Below are 26,005 nucleotides of genomic sequence, written 5' to 3'. Positions count from 1 at the left end.
GAGGTGCGGTGCCCTGAACTATATGCAGTGTTCTAAATGGGATCTAACCAGAACTTTGTATAACTGTAACATAATGTCCACCCTTTTGTATTCCTTCCCCCTTGAGATAAAACCAACATTCCATTAGCCTTTTAAATTATTTTTTATACCTGTCCACTAGCTTTTAGGGATTTCCGTATTTGGAACCCTAAATCGTCTCTATGTCAACCCTATCGAACTGTTTCATAACCTTAAAGACCTCTATCAGGTCACTCCTGAGCCTTCCCTTTTCTCGATAAAAAGAGATCCCTCCCGTCTGTTCAATCTTTTCTGATAGGTATTACCTCTCAGTTCAAATATCGTCCTTGTAAATCTTTTTTGCATCTTCTCCAGTGCCTCTATATCACTTTTTATAATATGGAGACCAAAACCTTTCACTAGGGGCGAGAAATTGGACAAATACCGCTATCGCTATTTTTTTTGGTGCGAATCGCATTAGACGTCTTTTTAAGCGCCGAAATAGCGTCAAAAAATAAATGCGCAAAATTGGCCAAAAGCTTTTTGTCGTTCGCTATCACGGTAAAAGTGCACCGTTTTTAAAAACATATGTGTGGCGAAGCACAATTTTTCGGCAGTAAAAAAAACGCCATTCTGCGCATAAACATTCCCCCCTTTCTGGTACCTTACAGGTCAAGTGTAGGGTGCACCCGTGCATGCGCAGTATAACTAGGGTTGAAGCAGCGATTTTTGAGAGGGGATTTAAACATCAGTCGAGTTCATCACACAGTTCATCACAGTTCTGTAGTGTATGTAGGCACCTTTAGTAATGACTCCACGTGGCAGGGTATGATACTTAAACTGTGTAGACCTGTAGTCCTTTATTTGCAGCACCTGAGTGAGGACAACAAGCTGTGAGTTCCTTTTTATACTGGGTTACCTGCAGTGTGCAGTATGCAGGTAACTCTTTGGTCTCCAGCAGCAGCACCCTCTGGTGTACAGGTAAGGTGTGTACAGTATAAGGATACATTTAGTGTGGCATAACAGTGTTACAGACATCACACCATAAACAGGCATGCATATACAACAACACTCCCCCTAAGCATTTTTCATTTCCTTATTGTCATGCCCGGGGAGGTGGGGGGTGGTTGGGAGGTGATCAGTGGTGGGCTATGGGAGGTTGTGGTGAGGGTTGTGTGGTTGCCAGGTGTGACCCCTGTGCTTGAGGCTGGCTTTGTACGTTTCCCCTCTCTCACACACAGACCAAGTGGGTGTCACTGTTGTGGGATCACTAAGGGGGGGTAGCCACGGCAGCAGTGGGTGGTGTGTATACAGGGCCACAAGACTGGGTGGGCTCCTTGTCCACCAACTGGGATGAGCGTCAGGTCATCCCAGGGTTTGCCAGGGAAGCTGGAGGATATTGGCCTCATGGTCCTGGTGTTGGCCCTGGTGGCCAGCGGTTGTAGGGCTGGTCTGGTGCAGGTTGCCATTGGTGGTGGCTGGGCTGCTCATTGAACGGATAGTAAAAGCTTTTACAGATATATAAAATGGAAGAGAATGACTAAAGTAAATGTTGGTCCCTTAGAAGATGAGAAGGGGGATTTAATAATGGGAAATGTAGAAATGGCTGAGACCTTAAACAATTATTTTGCTTCGGTCTTCACAGTGGAAGACACAAAAACCATGCCAAAAATTGCTGGTCACAGGAATGTGGGAAGGGAGGACCTTGAGACAATCACTATCACTAGGGGGGGTAGTGCTAGACAGGCTAATGGGACTCAAGGTAGACAAGTCCCCTGGTCCTGATGAAATGCATCCTAGGGTATTAAAAGAGATGGCGGAAGTTATAGCAGATGTATTCGTTATAATCTACCAAAAGTCTCTGGACTCTGGAGAGGTACCAGTGGATTGGAAAGCAGCTAATGTAACGCCTCTGTTTAAAAAAGGGGGCAGACAAAAGGCAGGTAACTATAGGCCGGTTAGTTTAACATCTGTAGTGGGGAAAATGCTTGAAGCTATCATTAAGGAAGAAATAGCGGGACATCTAGATAGGAATAGTGCAATCAAGCAGACGCAATATGGATTCATGAAGGGGAAATCATGTTTAACTAATTTACTGGAATTCTTTGAGGATATAACGAGCATGGTGGATAGAGGTGTACCGATGGATGTGGTGTATTTAGATTTTCAAAAGGCATTCGATAAGGTGCCACAAAAAAGGTTACTGCAGAAGATAAGGGTACGCGGAGTCAGAGGAAATGTATTAGCATGGATAGAGAATTGGCTGGCGAACAGAAAGCAGAGAGTCGGGATAAATGGGTCCTTTTCGGGTTGGAAATCGGTGGTTAGTGGTGTGCCACAGGGATCGGTGCTGGGACCACAACTGTTTACAATATACATAGATGACCTGGAAGAGGGGACAGAGTGTAGTGTAACAAAATTTGCAGATGACACAAAGATTAGTGGGAAAGCGGATTGTGTAGAGGACACAGAGAGGTTGCAAAGAGATTTGGATAGGTTAAGCGAATGGGCTAAGGTTTGGCATATGGAATACAATGTTGGAAAATGTGAGGTCATCCACCTTGGAAAAAAAACAGTAAAAGGGAATATTATTTGAATGGGGAGAAATTACAACATGCTGCGGTGCAGAGGGACCTGGGGGTCCTTGTGCATGAATCCCAAAAAGTTAGTTTCCAGGTGCAGCAGGTAATCAGGAAAGCGAATGGAATGTTGGCCTTCATTGCGAGAGGGATGGAGTACAAAAGCAGGGAGGTCCTGCTGCAACTGTACAGGGTATTGGTGAGGCCGCACCTGGAGTACTGCGTGCAGTTTTGGTCACCTTACTTAAGGAGGGATATACTAGCTTTGGAGGGTGTACAGAGACGATTCACGAGGCTGATTCCGGAGATGAGGGGGTTACCTTATGATGATAGATTGAGTAGACTGGGTCTTTACTCGTTGGTGTTCAGAAGGATGAGGGGAGATCTTATAGAAACATTTAAAATAATGAAAGGGATAGACAAGATAGAGGCAGAGAGGTTGTTTCCACTGGTCGGGGAGACTAGAACTAGGGGGCACAATCTCAAAATACGGGGGAGCCAATTTAAAACCGAGTTGAGAAGGAATTTCTTCTTCCAGAGGATTGTGAACCTGTGGAATTCTCTGCCCAAGGAAGCAGTTGAGGCTAGCTCATTGAATGTATTCAAGTCACAGATAGATAGATTTTTAACCAATAAGGGAATTAAGGGTTACGGGGAGTGGGCGGGTAAGTGGAGCTGAGTCCACGGCCAGATCAGCCATGATCTTGTTGAATGGCGGAGCAGGCTCGAAGGGCTCGATGGCCTACTCCTGTTCCTAATTCTTATGTTCTTATGTTTGACCACTGTCCCTGCAGTGGGTGTGCTCCCACTGGCTGTGTGTGTGTCCTGCAAGGGACATCACATTCTCTATCATTATTGTTAAGCATAATAAACTTGTTCTTAACCTTACTGACACCTGCATTCATGTCATTAGTCACATTAGTTAAACCAGCATCACAATTCATGGTTATATTGCATACATTTTCATACTTGCACCCTTTAATTGCATCTTTAGCTTTAAAGTCCGTGTACTCAAATAGTTGGAACTTCCCCTTTAAATTATTTTGATTACCGGTCTCCTTTAAGGAAGCCTTCAAATCCGATTGACCGCTCGGTGTCACGTGATGCTCCTCCAATGCTCCTCGTGATATGGCCGTGGCCATTTTGATTTTAGGTTTTTCTCCTTGTGCTGCGGCAGCCATTTTCTGGCTTTCCTGCAGGTGGGCTGTGGTGCTCTTTCCTTCCACAGGTTCGACCCTGGACATCGGGAATCCATTTCTTACGACGCTGTTCACATCTTGGAGTGCTGCCCCGGCCCGGAAAGTGGAGTTTGGATCCTCGGTCTTGGAGATTTCGCCGGGGTGCTGTGGGCAGTCGAGCTGGACAGTGGAACCTCAGGATGCAGCAATGGATCCATGTTCGAGGTCGATTGCCGGAGCCCCGAGGCCTGGGAGCAGCTTCGCTTGGACAGGATGCCATTGTGGTCAATTGGCGGGATTCATCCAAAGTTCTTCAAAGGTCGCTTGGCTCATCGCAGACTGGCTCGCCCCTGTGTCGCTCTCTATAGAAACTGGGACCCCGTCGACATCTACTTTCATCGTCTACGGAGAACTTTCGGTGGAGCAGGTATGAGTTCCATACTCTTCTTCCAGGGGTTGAGCAACTTCACCTTCCTCTGTGTTGGAGCCCCGGTGATCAGCCAACTCATCAGAGACGCGATGAATAAAGCCTTTTCTGCACATCCTTTGAAGGTGCCTTTTCTCTTTGCATGCATAGTCTTTGTAGCGGCACTGGTGGGCACTGTGGTTTCCTCCACAGCGCCAGCACGGGGCTAGCCGGTTTGCCCCAAGTGGCGGACTCAGGGTTGCGGGACTCGGGGCAGCATTTCTGCCTTTCGAAGTATCCATGCGGTGCACTGCGCTCACCGGTTTAGAGTCCCTTAGTGCTTCATTTAGGTGGTCGCCAAAGTAGCACGGTGCAGCCAGTCTCCTTAAGTGTTCCAATCTTTCTACAAAAGTGTTCCAATCTTCCCCATCGGTAAATTGCTGAAAGATGCTGAGATTCGACATGCTGAGCGTGTGGTTCGTGACCTCGTATTCCCGTCGCCAGTTGTAGTGTATGTAGGCACCTTTAGTAATGACTCCACAAGGCAGGGTGATCAAGTTCATCAAAAATTAAAAATGCAGGGTGATTCAGCAAAGGAAGAGGACCAGGAAATTCACTCAAGATGCAAGTGAGGCCCTCATCACTGCTGTAGAAAGCAGATGGGGGAGATCTCGAGAAAGGGTCATAGAAAACTACACGCATCTGCAATAAAACGTGTGTGATAAAGAGTGGCTGAGCAGGTTTCCTCAGTGGACTCTATCAAGAGGGACGATGTCCAATGCAAGAAGCGGCAGAATGACCATTGCAGGGTCATCAGAGTAAGTAATATTTTTATTTATGCACTCCAATTACTTAAATTGTAAATGTGACACATGTTGTTATCGCTGGGCTTAGTGTTGCACCTTATTTGCCATGAATGATCGTCACACATTAGAAAGACTGCTTTTTGACATCTTAAAAGATGTTTCTGCACTTCGATGTTTACCTGATGAACCACATGCAACTACCAGGGCCATAAACAGAGCACTGTACTAAATGCACACAGTATAGTATAAGTGCTTTGTTGGCTATCTGTGTGTGCCACAAGAGCAGAAGGGCCCTCTGTTAAAAATTTCTATTTTGCTGATGTGGATTCCGAGTCATCAAATGCAGCAGAGGAAACCCCTAGCTCAATGGATGCCATGGTTGAGGTCACCGACCTCAGCCCTGCTGAGGTACCTCCACAGGAGGAGGTGCAGGAGGAGGAACAAAGTGTCATGGATGGGGTGGGGGGGGAGTGTGGGTAGGTGTGGGGGAGCCTACGCAGGTACTAAGGACTTCAGTTGCATCCAGCAGTTCGTCGGATGAGGGCAACACATTCGGTGGTTATCCAGCATCCGAGGCCCCGGGTCCCAGTGGGTTGCAGCAAAGCACACCCTGAGCAGAAGCCTGTATGCCATCTGTGCGGAGGCTGAGTCAGCAAAGCCGCTTTGCCAAAAGACAGGCAGACAAGCAAATGGATTTGGTGGGATTGTCTGGAGAGAGCATCCAGCTCAGCCGACAGTTCCTGTAGGTCATGGGTGGGATCTCCACAATCATTGCAGCATTATCTGTGGACATAAGGGAGGGTTTTTCGCAGTTTGTAGTTACAACAAGGCAGAACACCGAGGCTGTCAATGCCCAGCGGCAATTGACGGTCTCGACTCATGGCACACCAGTCCCCAGTGTCATGCCATCCAGACTGAGAGCACCAGTGAGTGGTGAGGCTGAGCAACAGGCTCACCACTCAGAAGGTGGGCCTTCCACAGCCCCAGCTTCTCCAGGGGGTCCAATGGCGTCTCCTACACCTCTCCCCCAACAACACCAGCACCCTGTGCGCATTGCTGCAAAATATCTTGGACCCACCGTAAGTGGTGGTAGGGGTAAGGGCAAGGGCAAGGGCAAGGGCAACAATCGACGGGGGCAGGGGGTTCAAATTAGGGGGGGTGTAAAGGTGGCTGCAGCTGAAGGATGTTTGGTGCAGGCGTTGTTGTTTTGTTGTTGTTGTTGTTGCTGTTTTGCTGTTATTTAAGTAAAGTTTACATTTCAAAAATTTTAACATTCAAAAATGTTATTGAAGTTACTAAATTAATGTTTACAAAGTTTCATTAATTTACAACTGTAAAAATGTTTAATAAATTTAAATTTATTTTTTCACCTAAACCAAACTTGTGCAGTGTCTCATTTGCAAAATAACAAGGGAAAATAGTCAACATGGTGGGATAGAATGGGCAGTCAATGATGAAACGTGCCGTTCAGCCTTCATGCAACGCGTTAATTATCAGCTGCTGACATAAGGCTTTTACAGTGGGGAAAGCTGCCCCTCTCCATATATATTCAAAAAGGAGTTAGATGAAGTCCTTACTACTAGGGGGATCAAGGGGTATGGCGAGAAAGCAAGAATGGGGTACTGAAGTTGCATATTCAGCCATGAACTCATTGAATGGCGGTGCAGGCTAGAAGGGCCGAATGGCCTACTCCTGCACCTATTTTCTATGTTTCTAAGCTCCACGAGGCCTCCTCCCCTGTCATGGTGGGGATGGTGGTGGCATGGGTTTCTTGTCCTCATCCTCCTTGTCCTCCTCACCCCCTCCTCTATCCAGAGATGGTCCTGCAGTCCTCAGTGGCAAATCCTGTCCCCTCATGATGGCTAAGTTGTGCAGCATGCAGCATACCTCTGTGAACTCAGCGACCTGCTGAGGATAGTACTACAGGGAGCCTCCAGAGTGGTCCAGGCATCGGAAGCGCTGCTTCAGCACTCCAATTGTCTTTTCGACGATGTTGCGTGTGGCTATATGGCTGTTATTGTGTGATGCTCGGCTTCTGTCTGAGGTTTGTGGAGGTGGATCATGAGCCAGGTGGCGAGCCCATAACCTTTGTCCCCCAGCATCCAGCTCTGGCCTTGCGGTTGACGTTCGAGCAGGTATGAGACACTGCTCTCACGCAAGGTGAAAGCATCATGGATGCTCCTTGGAAACTGAGCATATACTGCCATGATGTGCTGAGTATGGTCGCAGACGATCTGTACATTCAGCGAATGGAATCCCTTTCAGTTTCGGTAAACCTCTGGATCCTCAAAAGGTGCTCGCAGGGCGATTTGCATACAGTCAATGGCAGTCTGTACCTTCGGGAAGCCAACAATTAGTGCAAAGCCTAAATCTGTGCTACCCTGGTTATTGATAAGTTTATGAAGTTCTTCCTATGTTCATACAGTGCAGTGGTCACCTGGCGAGTGCAGCGATGTGTAGCGCACTGCGAGATGGAGCATATGTCCACTGCTGATGCCTGAAAGGAGCCAGAGGCATAGAAGGCAAGTGCCGCAGTCATCTTCACCTCGGCGGAGAATGCAGTCCTCCTCATGCTTGTAGGTTGTATGTCTGTGTTTATGAGCTGGCATATCTCTGTGACCACCTCTTTTCGAAAGTGCAGCTTTCTAATGCACTGTGCCTCAGACAGGTGCAGGTATGAGCACTGTTCCCTGAAAACTCATGGCGGGGGGGGTAAGGCCTTCTCCCCATAAGTTTGCGAGCTCTTTGATTAGGCTGATAATGCTGTTGAATAAACCTACTTCCAGGTCTCTGTTCCATAGAAAAAACAGCCAGCAATAACAGCAGAGATAGCATCGGCCCCATTCTTTTTAATGTCAAATACCCTTAAAAACAAAGTATAATCTCGCAAAACGTTCAAAGTGTACAACGCAACCTTCCCTCCAAATGCTTGTATTCACTGAACTGTAGCTCCGTTTTTCAGGATGGTGCGGTTAGCACTGGTTTCGTCGTGAATCCGACCTGATAAGACTTGCATTTTTGGGCGTTTTTTTCGCGGTATTTATAAATGGCGGTATTGGGCAATTTTGCAAAAACGGCAGTATCAGAGCATTTGACGCCGAGTGACATCACAAAAATGGTCCAAAAAAAAGGTGGACGATATTTTTTGACAGTAAACCGCCGGCCAATATTGCAAAATGCGTAAAAATATTTTAGCACCAAAAAACACACTTTTACCGTGAAAAACCGGTGGTAAAAGGAGCGCAAACCTGGCCAATTTCTAGCCCTAGGTGTACTCCAAGGTTCTATAAAAGTTTAACATAACTTCTCTGCTTTTCAATTCTATTCCTCTTGAAATGAACCCCAGTGTTTTGTTTGCTTTTTATGACCTTATTAATCAGGGTTGTTGTTTTTAGTGATTTGCGTACCTGTACTCCTAGATCCCTTTGCTCCTGTACCCCATGTAAACTCGAAGGGGTCGAAATTCGGTACTGCTGCTTTTGAGACGGTGACACCGCCTGAAGGGTGATTTTACCACTAGGAGGCAATCACCGCCTCAAAGTCAGTTTTTATGCCAAAAGATGAGAGAGCAGCGCTAAAAGTGGCAGTGTACACTCATCCTCGGGCATGAGCTCAGGAGGCCTACTGAATTTCTCGACGGTAGGCTGCCAACAGGCGAATTGAAAAACTGAAAAAAAAAGTTTCCGAAAACTTCTCTGACTCACACCTACACTTCCCCACTGGTGCCATTAATACATAAATGCTGAAGAAATTAAAGATAATGACTTACCTTGATCTCTGGACGATACAGCCCTTGGATCCCCGATGTACCAACAGCTTTTCTAGGCTGTACGAACGCCTACCGGTAAGGCCACCGTACCTACCTAATTTCGCAGCCGCGGCACCAAGGGGGCATTGCACGCTCGATGACGTTACCGTGTGGTAGAGCGCATAGTGATACCTCTTGGTGCCGCCCCCACCACCCAACTAAATGTCTTCGGAGTGAGGAAACCTCTCCCCACTGACGGTAAGTCCTTTGCCGCTCGTTAGCTGCCCCTCTCCAGTGCTAACGGGTGGCGTTATCAACCGAATTTCGATCCCTTATTTTCTAAGAAGTATGTGGCCTCCTTATTCCTCCTACCAAAATGCACCACCTCACATTTCTCTACATTGAAATTCATTTTCCAATTACACGCCCATTCTGCAGGTTTATTAGTGTCTTCTTGTATTTTGTTGTACATCTCTTCAGTGTTAACTACACCCGGCAATTTGGTGTCATCTGCAAATTTTGAAATTGTACTTCCGATTCCCAAGTCCAAATCATGTACGCAAGGGATGAAAAACAATGGTCCCAGCACCGAACCTTGTGGAACACCACTTCCCACCTTCTGCCAGTCTGAGTAACTATCCTTAACCCCTACTCTTTGTTTTCTGTTTTGTAGCCAGCTTGGTATCCATTCTGCGACTTGTCTCCTGGCTCCACATGCTCTGACATTAGTCATGAATCTAACATTCAGTACCTTATCAAAGGCCTTTTGAAAATCCAAACATATTATATCTACTACATTGTCCTTGTCTACTCTTTCTGTTACTTCTTTAAAGCATGACTTTCACTTTTGAAATCTGTGCTGTCTACTCTATTATTTTGTTCAGTGTCTAAATATTTCTATTACTTCTTTGAGTAAAGATTCCATTATCTTTCTTAATTCAGAGATTATCTAAAGCTAAGGTGAATCCTCTGATGAAATGTTAAAAAAAAGTCAGTAGGATGCTATAATGGAACTTAAGCTACAGAGGAGAAAAAACAGTTCCTGCTCCTGATTGTCGTTCAGTAACCCTTGATTCTGTGGACACCAGATGTGATGCCCATTGTTGCTTCATGAGCTGGCACTCACTGTCTAGATTCACATATGAAGAAAAACCACTCGAACAAGATATGGGAGAGTGGTTGCAGTCTATGGAACCTTACCCCAACCTTTAGCACCTTATTGCAAGCCTGGTTGAGATGGTCTAACTCATTGCAGTCCAGAGATCAAACCTGTGTAGTTTAGTACTATGCAGGGCAGTGCATGTACCCACTAAGCTACTGTTGGAACTCAGGAGTCTATCTTTAACCAGAATCTTAGAAAATGAAGGTGCTCCATGTGTAGCTTTTCTCAGCTGGTGTGTAATACTTGTTTTCTTATTTACTGTTTAAATGCTATATTAGAGCTGAATGTACAGTAGTTAATTGGATCAATCACCCCACAATTAAATTGTTACTAAGCATAAAATCAAGGACCAATAATCCTCTTCTTAGGATCTGATTTCAGCAACTGAGTATTACTTTAAAAATACTTAAGCTAAAAAGAATACATTGAGAAATACGACTCGCACAAAATTTACCAACCTGGTTAGCATCAAGAGAATGTGCAGGCAGAATCTGACTCAACCCGAGCTGATGAACTTCTCTAAGTCGGACATCAATAAACCCTCCAGGAGGAGGGATTTTCCCGGGAATACTGTTATAATAGGGATGTTCTGTTACCTCTTCATCTTCTCCAGCCCAAGATGATTCTTCTAAATTTGGCATTCTGTTTGAAATTGGAAAATGGCTGTTGTGAGCTTCATAGAGCATAGGCAAAATGCAATCCATAAATACCTTATTAGATGATTTAAAGTTTTATACTGCATACATTCCCCTATATTTTCTGTAAATTATATTCTTTGAATGTGCATACTATTATATACTGTTACATCAAAAATGTCAGAATGCTGAGCCCTGATATCAAATGCCTTTTGGAAATTGGTGTGTCACTTCTTCCCCGGACAATGATTCTTTTTGTTAATTAACTTATTAACTGGGCATATTGCATTAATTGGAATAGAAACTGGACCTCGAAACAACTGCTTTTTGGGTAAGAAATGGGGCAAATAGGTCCAATTTTACAGGGCTATGTCTTGCACTCCAAGGATGTCTGAAATACATCTGACCCCATATTGAGTCAGGCGATATTCAGGTGTGCCTAGTAGCCACCTAAAATCAACTTTAGGGCTCTTGATTGTGGTTGACTTTTACTTGTACCCACGGAGATGCTGGGCCTGCTCAGCTTTTTTGGTTTCTAATGTGACCTAACTAATAGTCCTTAAAGAGATTGCTGCAGGTCGGCACCAAAAAGGTAAGTATATTGTTGTGGAGTATTTAAATATATCACTCAACACAAGTCTGTATGTGGAGAAAAGAGTTGTTTATTTCACTCGATCGATCAAGGGAGAAATGGCTCGCACCAGTCCCGTAACTGGATACAACCCCCACTGCTCTCACTCAACAATCATCGGGTCACTGTCTTTATACAGTCAAAATACATACAACATCATGAAGTTCCGCCGGAAGTTTTCAATTTGTTGTTTCCCTGACGCATCACAAATTTTCGCCTACCTACTATGAGTACTATGAGTGACACAGTTAATTCAGAGACTAGGGTCCTGAACTTAATGAAAGGTAACTTTGATGGTATGAGGCGTGAATTGGCTAGAATAGACTGGCAAATGATACTTAAAGTGCTAATGATGGATAGGCAATGGCAAACATTTAAAGATCACATGGATGAACTTCAACAATTGTACATCCCTGTCTGGAGTAAAAATAAAGCGGGGAAGGTGGTTCAACCATGGCTAACAAGGGACATTAAGGATAGTGTTAAATCCAAGGAAGCAGCAAACCTGAGGACTGGGAGAAATTTAGAATTCAGCAGAGGAGGACAAAAGGATTAATTAGGAGGGGGAAAATAGAGTATGGGCGGAAGCTTGCTGGGAACATAAAAACTGACTGCAAAAGCTTCTATAGATATGTGAAGAGAAAAAAAATAGTGAAGACAAACGTAAGTCCCTTGCAGTTAGATTCGGGTGAATTTATAATGGGGAACAAAGAAATGGAAAACCAGTTGAACAAATACTTTGGTTCTGTCTTCACGAAGGAAGACACAAATAACCTTCGGGAAGTACTAGGGGACCGAGGGTCTAAAGAGAAGGAGGAACTGAAGGAAATCCTTATTAAGCGGGAAATTGTGTTAGGGGAATTGATGGGATTGAAGGCCGATAAATCCCCAGGGAATGATAGTCTGCATTCCAGAGTACTTAAGGAAGTGGTCCTAGGAATAGTGGATGCATTGGTGATCATTTTCCAACAGTCTATCGACTCTGGATCAGTTCCTATGGACTGGAGGGTAGCTAATGTAACACCACTTTTAAAAAAAGGAGGGAAGAGAGAAAACGGGTAATTATAGACCGGTTAGCCTGACATCAGTAGTGGGGAAAATGTTGGAATCAATTATGAAAGATGAAATAGCAACGCATTTGGAAAGCAGTGACAGGATCAGTCCAAGTCAGCATAGATTTATGAAGGGGAAATCATGCTTGACAAATCTGGAATTTTTTGAGGATGTAACTAGTAGAGTCAACAAGAGTGAACCAGTGGATGTGGTGTTTTTGGACTTTCAAAAGGCTTTTGACAAGGTCCCACACAAGAGATTGGTGTGCAAAATCAAAGCACATGGTATTGGGTGTAATGTACTGATGTGGATAGAGAACTGGTTGGCAGATAGGAAGCAGAGAGTCGGGATAAACGGGTCCTTTTGAGAATGGCAGGCAGTGACTAGTGGGGTGCCGCAGGGCTCAGTGCTGGGCCCCCAGCTATTTACAATATACACTAATGATTTAAATGAAGGAATTGAGTGTAATATCTCCAAGTTTGCAGATGACAATAAACTGGGTGGCGGTGTGAGATGTGAGGAGGATGCTAAGAGGCTGCAGGGTGACTTGGACAGGTTAGGTGAGTGGGCAAATGCATGGCAGATGCAGTATAATGTGGATAAATGTGAGGTTATCCACTTTGGGGGCAAAAACACGAAGGCAGAATATTATCTGAATGGCGACAGATTAGGAAAAGTGGAGGTGCAACGAGACCTGGGTGTCATGGTACATCAGTCATTGAAAGTTGGCATGCAGGTACAGCAGGCGGTGAAGAAGGCAAATGGCATGTTGGCCTTCATAGCGAGGGGATTTGGGTACAGGAGCAGGGGAGGTCTTACTGCAGTTGTACAGGACCTTGGTGAGGCTTCACCTGGAATATTGTGTTCAGTTTTGGTCTCCTAATCTGAGGAAGGATGTTCTTGCTATTGAGGGAGTGCAGCGAAGGTTCACCAGACTGATTCCTGGGATGGCAGGACTGACATATGAGGAGCGACTGGATCGACTGGGCCTGTATTCACTGGAGTTTAGTAGGATGAGAGGGGATCTCAGAAACATATAAAATTCTGACGGGACTGGACAGGTTAGATGCAGGAAGAATGTTCCTGATGTTGGGGAAGTCCAGAACCAGGGGACATAGTTTTAGGATAAGGGGTAGGCCATTTAGGACTGAGATGAGGAGGAACTTCTTCACTGAGAGAGTTGTTAACCTGTGGAATTCCCGACCGCAGAGAGTTGTTGATGCCAGTTCGTTGGATATATTCAAGAGAGAGTTAGATATGGCCCTTACAGCTAAAGGGATCAAGGGGCATGAAGAGAAAGCAGGAAAGGGGTACTGAGGGAATGATCAGCCATGATCTTATTGAATGGTGGTGCAGGCTCGAAGGGCCGAATGGCCTACTCCTGCACCTATTTTCTATGTTTCTATGTTTCTATTACATTGGTTAATACAATTATAATGACAGAAAGTTTTGTTGCATCCCCCTAATCCATGATTAGTTATGTGTCGCATAATTTTCATGTCTGTGAACTCTTCCCCCCCCCCCCACCTGGACTATCTGCCCTCAACCAGCTGGGGTGTTTTCAATTCTCCTTTGTTTCCTGTTATCTTCTTCCACTCCATGTGACACCTATCCTAGCCTTGGAGTTTATAAGGTCTCCATCCTAGCCCAATTGTCCGGTTTTTCTGCGATAAGCTGATTTATCTTCGTGAGAGTTCTTCTGACCTTGGCCACGACCCTTGCTAAGTCTCAGTTCAACAGTTTCCCTGTATTCAGCACATGTCTTTTCTGTTTTTACTTTCAGCCTTGTTTATGATTTTAACTTTACTTAATTAAGTTCCCTCTGATTAATTTTTCCCCACTACATATATGTTTCTTAACTTACCTTTATTGTCAATTGTGGGGAGCATGAATGGTCCTCCTGGTCCACAACCCGCATTCGCCCCTCTCCCATTCTACTGCCCTCCCAGGGGACTGCTGCTGGTGAAACAGCCAGCCCAAATTGGTCTTCTTCAACTGGGCAAGCTGCCTCAGGACACTATTTGGAGTCGGCAGCTCGCCAGAGATATGCTGATAAGGCCTGATGCCTAATGTGGATGAGCCTTGGGCCTCCAGCATATCATATTAAATCTCAATGTTTTTGTGTTAGACAACCTATGTAAGAATCTCTCAATAAATGTTGTCAGTACAGCAGTTTATAGCTGGCATATATATATTTTTTCACTTAATACATCTAATGCTTTTTTGTTGTTTCTTTGCCCTCTAATCTTCCTTAGCAGTTTGTATTTTTGTTAGTACTATCAAATTTCCCTCCCCCTTTAATTTTTTTCTGTCCTGTCGCATTCCTACTTATATCCACATCCCTCTGAAGCAAAACTTTTTTTTACCACAAGACTGGCTTCCTGAGGGTGCAAAGAGTTATTGATTGCAGCCACATAGCCATTTGAACCCCAGTTATAATCCAGCTGCTTACATCAACTGCTACCTAAAGATGCAGATGCTTTGTGACCACAGGCAGCAGAAGATGCAGATCAATGCTTGATTCCCTGACAATTAACACAGCAGCTTCAATTTGCAGCAATCCTAACTTTTTCTTCTTTTCAGTGCAAGCAGCAAGATAGAAGGGCAACTTCTGGTAAATAAAGGTCATACTATGCTACAATGGCTCATATCTCCACCAAGGAACTGAGCCAAAGAAGTAGTTCAATGAGGCACACATAGAACAAAGACCGTAATTCAGGAGCTTTTGGAGCAGCACTTGCTGATTAGTCAGGAGCCATTTTATAATTTCCCCAAATGTATTGGATAAATCATGTCACCAACTGCATGGTACACAACATAGTGACGAGGGGCATTCCATTGGTCAAGCACCACAACTGGAGCAGGACAAAGATGATAAAGATGAAGAAGGTGAGCAGCTGGAGGTGCATTCATTAACCCTTGATCAATGATTACCTTGCTCATTAACTTTTATGCTTTGTATAGTATAACACAACTGAGAAGCAGCAGTTGCTATTGTTAGCAACATACTATAGTCCTTCCCATTACATTTAAACTTTCCACAGTTATCATTTTTAAAATATTCTAGCATCTGAACTTGGTTCCACATCCTGCTTACAATACTTCTGGAAGTATATTCTTTCAAAGAGCAACCACAGACACGATAGGCCGAATGGCCTCCTTCTGTGCTGTAAGATTCTAAGGGAGGAAAATTGCATAGCGCCTTGTTTGGTGCCGGTATCAGCCGCGAGGTGGGATTTCCTGTGCCAGGCGCCGAAGTCCCGCCTAAATTCAGGTTACCGGCCCCGCGAACCATTGGAGAGTAAAATAACGTGCTCCACTTGCTCTGTGGGGCGCGAGTGGGACGGAAGGAATCCACCATGCAGCAGGCCCCTTTAAATTTTGCACCCCAGCTTCAGGGGTCGTAATCAAATTTTCGCTCCGGGATACTGTGCACAATGATGACGTCACCATGGGGTGTTAACGGGAGGCGCAAAAGCCCCAAATTTCTCCCCCTAAGGGCTAGAAATTGGTCTCCTCTAAAAATTCTCCTGCGCTAGTGAAGATTCTCCTGCGCTAATGAAGATTCTCCTGAGTTAGTGAAGAGTCGTCTGAGTTGGTGAAGATTCTCCCTCCCGTTAGCGCTAAGCGGGTTTGTGACTAGGCGCAGTGAATTGAACGACATCCGCGAACTTACCTGCCGGTTACGCGCTGCCGTTAAAACTTACTGCCTCAGTCCTTAGTGCCCCGGTGGTCGTGACATCATCCGTTGCGCAGCGCCGCATTACCGCCCCGGATCAGAAATTCCCTCTCGCCCCCTGCATCAGCGCCTGCCATTAACAACGGCAGGTAGAGAGGCGGTATGCAGCTGGATGGCCACTGGAGGAGCGGTATTTAAAGGCGTCAACATCCAATTTATTTGTCGTTGGCAAAGAATGCAGCTTTGTCAGTTTGACATAGGAAACAGGCGTTTTGAGCGATTTCAGCGTTTTTCACTTTCAGGAGTCTTCTGCATCGAAAAATTATTTTAATTTAGGTGAGGTTTAAAAGTGCAACATTTCCATATGTTAATCGGGGCTGTACTGACATTGGACCGAGCCCTCCAGCATCAATGTCGGAGGCAGCGGAGGCAGAGAGGAAGATTGCAAAATGTGGCCAGAGGGAGGAAGGCCAACAGGACTCTCAACAGGAGGCCTTACCCTCCCAGGGTATTCCGACAGCAGTTCTCCTACATCAATTTCACTGAGGAACAAGGTCTTAGAAGCCTTTGCTTCACCAAGGATGTGGTCACAGTTCTGCAACCTCCTGCAACCAGACATCCAGCCTCAGACTGCAGTGAGCATGGCTTTCTCAATAGCAGTCAATGTCACCGTCGCCCTCAATATCTACGCCAGCGGATCCGTCCAATGTGCAACAGGAGGCATGTATAACATATCACAGTTTGCCATGCATTGCTGCATCAGCAACGTCACAGCTGCTCTATACAGAAGGAGAAGAGACTACATTTCCTTCCCCATCTCCATAGAGAAGCAGTTCGAGCACGCATGTGGCTTTACCAGGACTGCAGGCTTCCTTATAGTGCAGGCCGCCATTGACTGTACCCATGACACTTTGTTGGCAGTGCATGACAATCCTGAAGTATTCCATAACCACTCACTCACAATGTGAAGTTGGTGTGAAACCACACACAGTGATTCCTCACCATCAACGCCCGCTATTCTGGCAGCAGCTACGATGCCTTCATCTTGCACGAGACCGGTGTGTGAGCTCTGTTCCAGCCACCACATCAAGCTTGCAGCTAGCTGCTGGGAAACAAGGGCTATCCTTTCTCATCCTAGCTCATGACTCCCCTTTACAACCCCAACAATCGTGCCCAGCATTCATATAGTGAGAGCCATGCTGCCACCAGGAACATCATTGAGCAGACCATTGGAGTGACCACTGTCTTGACGGCTTGGGAGGAGCCCTCCAGTACTCAGCTAAGTGGCTGTCCCTTTTCGTGGTCATCTGCTGCATGCTCCACAACTTGGCCATCATCAGGGCATAGTCAGTGTTACCTGGCATAGCCACACCAACTCAGGAGGGGAAGAGGGAGATGAGGAAGACATGGAGGAAGATGAGGATGAGGAGGAGGAGGAATAGGAGGGGGAGGAGGAGGAACAGGAGCATGAACAGCAGCGACGGAGGAGGCAGCCACTTAATCGGCCTTCTGAAGGGCTGTCTGTGATAGCCTCATTTGACTTCGAATTCAATGAATTCAAGGCCACTTCCTGGTTGCTATCAATGTCCCCATCATTCCATCAATTTCTCATTCCATACCACACCCAATGCTGAAATCAGACACAGCACCAAATCTGCAACATTCCAATAATAAATTTATCCAAATTCAGTAACCACATATATACAACAACAATATTAACTAATCACCCTTGTGCAAACCCTTACTTCCCCTCTTTACAGTGCCTTTTCCTAATCCACTGCTCCATGCAGCAGGGCAGGGGGACATCTGGAGGAGACCGAGATGGATCATCCACATGGCACTTCTGACTGAAGATGGTTACAAATGCTTCAGCCTTGTCTTTTACATTCATGTGCTGGGCTTTGCTATCATTGAGGATGGGGTTGTTCATTGAGCCTCCTCCTCCCATTAGTTGTTTAACTGTCCACCACCATTCACGACTGAATGTGGCAAGACTGCAAAGCTTTGATCTGATCCATTGGTTGTGGGATCGCTTAGCTCTGTGTGCTGTTTCTGCTGTTTAGATTATGGTCTACAGGGCAGTAGTGATACCCGCCCTATATGGCTCAGAGACATGGACCATATACAGCCGACATCTCAAAGCGCTGGAGAAGTACACCAGCGGTGCCTCCGCAAGATCCTGCAAATCCACTGGGAGGATAGACGCACCGACATCAGTGTTCTCGCTCAGGCCAACATCCCCAGCATCAAAGCATTGACCACGCTCGACCAGCTCTGCTGGGCGGGCCACATTGTCCGCATGCCTGACACGAGACTCCCTAAGCAAGCGCTCTACTCAGAACTCCTACACGGCAAGTGAGCCCCAGGTGGGCAGAGGAAACGTTTCAAGGAAACCCTTAAAACCTCCTTGATAAAGTGCAACATCCCCACTAGCACCTGGGAATCCCTGGCCCAAGACTGCCCAAAGTGGTGGAAGAGCATCTGGGAGGGTGCTGAGCACCTCGAGTATCGTCGCCGAGAACATGCAGAAATCAAGCACAGACAGTGGAAGGAGTGTGCAGCAAACCAGGCTTCCCACCCACCCTTTCCTTCAACCACTGTATGCCCCACCTGTGACAGAGACTGTAATTCCTGAATTGGACTGTACAGCCACCTGAGAACTCACTTTGAGAGTGGAAGCAAGTCTTCCTCAATTTCGAGGGACACAAAGTTGGAAAATTGTCGAAGCTCTGAGTCAGAAGAGCATAGGTTCAAGTCCCTCTTCAGGAATCCTGCATAAATTCTAGGCTGAAATTTCATAGAAGTAGTGGGAGTATTACCAGGGCTGCCAACTTTCAAATGAGATGTTAAACTGAGACCCATCTGCCTGTTCAAGTGGATATAAAGGATCCTATAGCTCTTTTTAAGGAAGAGCAAGGAGTTCCTCCAATGGGCTATTCATCTTTCAACTAAAACCATCAAAACAGATTGACTGGTCAATTATCCATTTGCTGTTTGTGGGACCTTGCTGTGCACAGAATTGGCTGCCACATTTGCCTGCAAAAGAAAAATGACTCCACTTCAAAAGTAAGTCATTGGCTCTTAACCATTTGTGGACATCATAAGGGCATGAAAGGAGCTGTAAATGTTTTATTTCCATATTTCAGGAACATGCTAAACTGACAGTAATGCAAACTGTAGCAGATTGCACCTTAATAATACTATGGGGCCGAAATTGGTCAAACACATGGTTCGCCTGTTTTTTGGCGGTTCGTGGGCAGAGCATCGTTTTTTACCACTCGGTACCACTGGGAACCATGGGCGGGAATTTCATCGAATTTTTCTCGCTGGTAAGCCAAGCGGAGTGCAGCGGGCGGGAGTGGAGTGCAGCCGGCGGTGTGCAGCGGAGAAGCCTTTTGACTCGGGAATCTTCGGCTCCCGAGTTGTGTGCACTCGCATGCTGCTGTGACCCTGAGAGGCACCGACCAGAGACCAGAGACTGCTGGCCTGAGAGCGCTGTGGGGCAGCCTGAGATTGTTGTGTGGAGGGGGGGAGATCGCTGTGAGGGGGGGGGGGGCAGTGGGAGAGATCACTGTGGGATAGGAGAAATTGCTGTGGGAGGGGGAGAGATCGCTGTGGGAGGGGGGCTGGTCGCTGTGGGAGGGGGAGAGATCACTGTGGGAGGGGGAGAGATCACTGTGGGGGGGGAGAGAGATCGCTGTGGGAGAGGGAGAGGTCGCTGTGGGAGCGGGGAGAGATCACTGTGGGGGGGAGAGAGATCGCTGTGGGAGGGGGAGAGATCACTGTGGGGGGGAGAGAGATCGCTGTGGGAGAGGGAGAGGTCGCTGTGGGAGGGGGAGAGATCACTGTGGGGGGGAGAGAGATCGCTGTGGGAGTGGGAGAGGTCGCTGTGGGGGGGAGAGAGATCGCTGTGGGAGAGGGAGAGGTTGCTGTGGGAGGGGGAGAGATCACTGTGGGGGGGAGAGAGATCGCTGTGGGAGTGGGAGAGGTCGCTGTGGGAGAGGGAGAGATCGCTGTGGGAGGGGAGAGATCACTGTGGGGGGGAGAGAGATCGCTGTGGGAGAGGGAGAGGTCGCTGTGGGAGGGGGAGAGATCACTGTGGGGGGGAGAGAGATCGCTGTGGGAGTGGGAGAGGTCGCTGTGGGAGAGGGAGAGGTCGCTGTGGGAGGGGGAGAGATCACTGTGGGGGGGAGAGAGATCGCTGTGGGAGGGGGAGAGGTCGCTGTGGGGGGGAGAGAGATCGCTGTGGGGGGGAGAGAGATCGCTGTGGGAGGGAGAGAGATCGCTGTGGGAGGGGGAGAGATCACTGTGGGAGGGGGAGAGGTCACTGTGGAGGGGGAAGAGATCGCAGTGGGAGGGGGAGAGATCGCTGTGGGAGGGGGAGAGATCACTGTGGGGTGGGGGAGAGATCGCTGTGGGAGGGGGAGACATCACTGTGGGAGGGGGGAAGAGATCGCTGTGGGAGGGGGAAGAGATCGCTGTGGGAGGGGGAAGAGATCACTGTGGGGGGGGAGAGAGATCGCTGTGGGAGGGGGAGAGGTCGCTGTGGGAGGGGGAGAGATCACTGTGGGGGGGAGAGAGATCGCTGTGGGAGGGGGAGAGGTCGCTGTGGGAGAGGGAGAGGTCGCTGTGGGAGGGGGAGAGATCACTGTGGGGGGGAGAGAGATCGCTGTGGGAGGGGGAGAGGTCGCTGTGGGAGAGGGAGAGGTCGCTGTGGGAGGGGGAGAGATCACTGTGGGGGGGAGAGAGATCGCTGTGGGAGGGGGAGAGATCACTGTGGGGGGGAGAGAGATCGCTGTGGGAGAGGGAGAGGTCGCTGTGGGAGGGGGAGAGATCACTGTGGGGGGGAGAGAGATCGCTGTGGGAGTGGGAGAGGTCGCTGTGGGGGGGGAGAGAGATCGCTGTGGGAGAGGGAGAGGTCACTGTGGGAGGGGGAGAGGTCACTGTGGAGGGGGGAAGAGATCGCAGTGGGAGGGGGAGAGATCACTGTGGGAGGGGGAGAGATCACTGTGGGGGGGGAGAGATCGCTGTGGGAGGGGGAGACATCACTGTGGGAGGGGGGAAGAGATTGCTGTGGGAGGGGGAAGAGATCGCTGTGGGGGGGGAGAGAGATCGCTGTGGGAGGGGGAGAGATCGGTGTGGGAGGGGAAGACATCACTGTGGGAGGGGGGAAGAGATCGCTGTGGGAGGGGGAAGAGATCGCTGTGGGAGGGGGGGTGGTCGCTGTGGGAGGGAGAGAGATCGCTGTGGGGGGGGAAGAGATCACTGTGGGCGGGAGAGAGATCACTGTGGGGGGGAGAGAGATCGCTGTGGGGGAGGAAGAGATCGCTGTGGGAGGGGGAGAGATCGCTGTGGGAGGGGGAGACATCACTGTGGGGGGGGCGGAAGAGACTGGGGGTGAGAGAGGCTAGGGTGTATGAGCGACTGGGGGGTGAGAGACGCTAACATTTTTATTATAGTTAATTAATAAAGAAGTAAATAAGGCTTTATTAGAACATTTATATTATTGTCTTACTATCATCCATTTAAAAATACATTAAATTGTGGAGAACTATAAAGATTAAGCAAACCTGTCAGCTCTGTGTACATACTGCCCTCTTAAGATCGACTTAAAAGCATCTTCTCCAGGACAGTATGCAGCTCCGATGGTATATCGGTGATAAGTCACGAATTTTGCACTTTTGGGAGGTATGTCGGTGATCTGCATGCGTGGGCAATGCGCATACCGCCTGGCGGTATGCCACTGCTGAATTTTCTGAAGGGCGGTATATCGGCAGTATTTAGGTGTTTTTTGGGCATTACGCTAGTGGTACACAGACGGTAGGGGGCGGTATGTACACCAATTTTGGGCCCTATGTATCTTTCTCTTCTTGCACCTAATTCAGTATTATTATAAGGACACAACTGCTGCCAGTAAACCGGTTTTTTTGGTGGTTCTCAAAACAGTTGGGTGAAACTATGCTGTGAAGCCATTTGCAGCGACTGTTCGTTGCTCCGTGAAGAGGCTGTCACAGTCAGGTTCAGTTTCCTTTTTAATAGGGATGAAACTTTATAAAATAACGCTAAATGATCCTAAGTGCGAAGGGAATAGTGAATGTTTGCTGGTACGGGTGAAGATTATAAGAATGTAAGAACATAAGAACATAAGAAATAGGAACAGGAGTGGGCCATACGGCCCCTCGAGCCTGCTCCGCCATACAATATGTTCATGGCTGATCTGATCATGGACTCAGCTCCACATCCCTGTCCGCTCCCCATAACCCCTTATCCCCTTATCGAAGAAACTGTCTATTTCTGTCTTAAATTTATTCAATGTCCCAGCTTCCACAGCTCTCTGAGGCAGTGAATTCCATAGATTTACAACCCTCAGAGAAGAAATTGCTCCTCATCTTTTCAGTTTTAAATGGGCAGCCCCTTAATCTAAGATCATGCTCTCGAGTTCTAGTCTCCCCCATCAGTGGGAACATCCTCTCTGCGTCCACCTTGTCAAGACCCCTCATAATCTTATATGTTTCGATAAGATCACCTCTCATTCTTCTGAATTCCAATGAGTAGAGGCCCAACCTACTCAACCTTTCCTCATAAGTCAACTGCCTCATTGCCGGAATCAACCTAGTGAACCTTCTCGGAACTGCCTCCAAAGCAAGTATATCCTTTCGTAAATATGGAAACCAAAATTGCACGCAGTATTCCAGGTGTGGCCTCATCAATACCTTATATAGCTGTAGCAAGACTTCCCTGCTTTTATACTCCATCTCCTTTGCAATAAAGGCCAAGATTCCATTGGCCTTCCTGATCACTTGCAGTACCTGCAAACTATCCTATTGTTTTTCATGCACAAGTAGCCCCAGGTCCCTCTGTACTGCGGCACTTTGCAATTATTAATGAGTTTATTACATTTCTGGTGAACAGAGCCGTGTCAGGAAAAGAAAATCTGGGCCAGCAAAACTCAGCAAACATTGATTTTTATTACATTTTCTTCTCGTTTCCCTTCACGTTCCAAACAAAGAAATTTCCGCAACCCTCAACCCACAAAATTATTATACATTAATACTTAAACCAACCCGCGGTATGATACATTATTATTAAACCAACCCACAGAGCTCCACAGATTTATGAACGATGACTATCTTCTTCTTCTTCTTCTTTTTCTTAGGCAGTCCCCCGGAGTCGAGGATGACTTGCTTCCGCACTAAAACTGAATTCTCAGGTGACTGATGAATCCAATGCCGGACTTACAGTCTCTGTCACAGGTGAGTCAGATGGTTGTGGTGGTTGGAGGGACGGGTGGGTGGGGTGCTTGGGTTGTTGTGCACTCCTTCCACTGTTTACGCTTGGCTTCCGCTTGCTCCCGGCGAAGAGACTCAAGGTGTGTGGCACCTTCCTGGATGCTTCTCCTCCATTTTCAATGGTCATGGGCCAGGGATTCCCAGGAGTCAGTAGGGATGTCGTATATTTTCAAGGAGGTTTTGAGGGTGTCCTTGAAGTGTTTCCTCTGCCCACCTGGGGCTCTCTTGCCTTGTTGGAGCTCCGAGTAGGGCGCTTGTTTTGGGAGTCTTGTATCGGGCATGCGGACAATGTGGCCCGTCCATCGGAGCTGATCAAGCGTGGTCAATGCCTCAATGCTGGGAATGTTGGCCTGAGCGAGAACACTGACATTGGTGTGCCTATCCTGCCAACGGATTTGCAGGATCTTGCAGAGGCAACATTGGTGGTACTTCTCCAGTGCTTTGAGGTGCATGCTGCACATGGTTCATGTCTCTGAAGCATATAGGAAGACGGTTATCACCACTGCTCTGTAGACCATGAGCTTGGTGCTTGGTTTGAGGTCCTGGTCTTCAGGTGACTAAAGGCTGCACTGGCACACTGGAGGTGGTGTTGGACTTCGTCATCGACGTCTGCCCTTGTTGACAGTAGGTTCCCGATGTATGGAAAATGGTCCACCTTGTCCAAGGCTTCGTCATGGATTTTGATAATTGGGGGCAGTACTGTGTGGTGGGGGCAGTATTGTGTGGCGGGGGCAGTACTGTGTGTTGGGGGCAGTACTGTGTGGTGGGGGCAGCTCTGTATGGCGGGGTCAGTATTGTGTGACGGGGGCAGTATTGTGTGGTGGGGGCAGCACTGTGTGGCGGGGGTAGTATTGTGTGGTGGGGGCAGCACTGTGTGGCGGGGGCAGTATTGTGTGGCGGGGCAGTATTGTGTGGTGGGGGCAGTACTCTGTGGCGGGGCAGTACTGTGTGGCGGGGGCAGTATTGTGTGGTGGGGGCAGTACTGTGTGGTGGGGGCAGTATTGTGTGGCGGGGGCAGTACTCTGTGGCGGGGGCAGTATTGTGTGGCGGGGGCAGTATTGTGTGGCGGGGGCAGTATTGTGAGGTGGGGCAGTACTCTGTGGCAGGGGCAGTACTCTGTGGCGGGGGCAGTATTGTGTGGCGGGGGCAGTATTGTGTGGCGGGGGCAGTACTCTGTGGCGGGGGCAGTATTGTGTGGTGGGGGCAGTACTGTGTGGCGGGGGCAGTATTGTGTGGCGGGGGCAGTATTGTGTGGCGGGGGCAGTACTGTGTGGCGGGGGCAGTATTGTGTGGTGGGGGCAGTACTGTGTGGCGGGGGCAGTATTGTGTGGCGGGGGCAGTACTGTGTGGCGGGGCAGTATTGTGTGGCGGGGGCAGTACTCTGTGGCGGGGGCGGTACTGTGTGGCGAGGGCAGTATTGTGTGGCGGGGGCAGTATTGTGTGGTGGGGGCAGTACTCTGTGGCGGGGGCAGTACTGTGTGGCGGGGGCAGTATTGTGTGGTGGGGACAGTATTGTGTGGCGGGGGCAGTATTGTGTGGCGAGGGCAGTATTGTGTGGTGGGGGCAGTATTGTGTGGCGGGGGCAGTATTGTGTGGTGGGGCAGTATTCTGTGGCGGGGGCAGTACTGTGTGGCGGGGGCAGTATTGTGTGGTGGGGGCAGTACTCTGTGGCGGGGGCAGTATTGTGTGGTGGGGGCAGCACTGTGTGGCGGGGGCAGTATTGTGTGGCGGGGCAGTATTGTGTGGCGGGGGCAGTACTCTGTGGCGGGGCAGTACTGTGTGGCGGCGGCAGTATTGTGTGGTGGGGGCAGTACTCTGTGGCGGGGGCAGTATTGTGTGGCGGCGGCAGTACTCTGTGGCGGGGCAGTACTGTGTGGCGGCGGCAGTACTGTGTGGCGGCGGCAGTATTGTGTGGTGGGGGCAGTACTCTGTGGCGGGGGCAGTATTGTGTGGTGGGGGCAGTATTGTGTGGCGGGGACGGTATTGTGTGGCGGGGCAGTATTCGGTGGCGGGGGCAGTACTGTGTGGCGGGGGCAGTACTGTGTGGCGGAGGCAGTATTGTGTGGCGGGGGCAGTACTCTGTGGCGGGGGCAGTATTGTGTGGCGGGGGCAGTACTCTGTGGCGGGGGCAGTATTGTGTGGCGGGGGCAGTACTCTGTGGCGGGGCAGTATTGTGTGGCGGGGGCAGTATTGTGTGGCGGGGGCAGTATTGTGTGGTGGGGGCAGTACTCTGTGGCGGGGGCAGTACTGTGTGGCGGGGGCAGTACTGTGTGGCGGGGGCAGTACTGTGTGGCGGGGGCAGTATTGTGTGGCGGGGGCAGTATTGTGTGGCGGGTGCAGTATTGTGCGGTGGGGGCAGTACTCTGTGGCGGGGGCAGTACTGTGTGGCGGGGGCAGCACTGTGTGGCGGGGGCAGTACTGTGTGGCGGGGGCAGTATTGTGTGGCGGGGGCAGTATTGTGTGGCGGGGGCAGTATTGTGTGGCGAGGGCAGTATTGTGTGGCGAGGTCAGGTTAGTAGAGGACCTTTGTTTTACGGATGTTTAGTTTAAGGCCCATGCTCTCATACGCTTCGGTGAAGGTGCTGACGATGGTTTGGAGTTCAACCTCCAAGTGTGCGCAGACGCAAGCATCGTCTGCATAATGCAATTCAATGACAGAGGATGGGATGACCATGGATCTGGACTGGAGGCGATGGAGGTTGAACAGTTTCCCATTCGTTCTGTAGATTATCTCCACTCCAGCGGGGAGCTTACTGAGCGTGAGATGGTGCATTGCAGCAAGGAAGATCAAGAAGAGCATTGGTGCGATGACACAGCCCTGCTTGACCCCGGTCCGTACGTG

The 26,005-nt window shown here is 48.5% G+C and overlaps 1 protein-coding gene across 1 annotated transcript in view; it reads right to left on the bottom strand.

The window, feature by feature from the left end:
* shc3 (SHC (Src homology 2 domain containing) transforming protein 3) overlaps positions 1–26,005 on the bottom strand; it is a 367,957-nt gene that overhangs the window by 48,815 nt on the left and 293,137 nt on the right. Inside the window, exon 8 of the mRNA XM_070860095.1 lies at positions 10,335–10,518. Coding sequence (XP_070716196.1) covers positions 10,335–10,518 — 184 coding nt within the window. The remainder of the gene's footprint in view (positions 1–10,334; positions 10,519–26,005) is intronic.

This window comes from Pristiophorus japonicus, chromosome 1, assembly GCF_044704955.1.
Source record: "Pristiophorus japonicus isolate sPriJap1 chromosome 1, sPriJap1.hap1, whole genome shotgun sequence".
NCBI lineage: Eukaryota > Metazoa > Chordata > Chondrichthyes > Pristiophoridae > Pristiophorus > Pristiophorus japonicus.
This window is presented reverse-complemented; position numbering and strand designations above follow the sequence as displayed.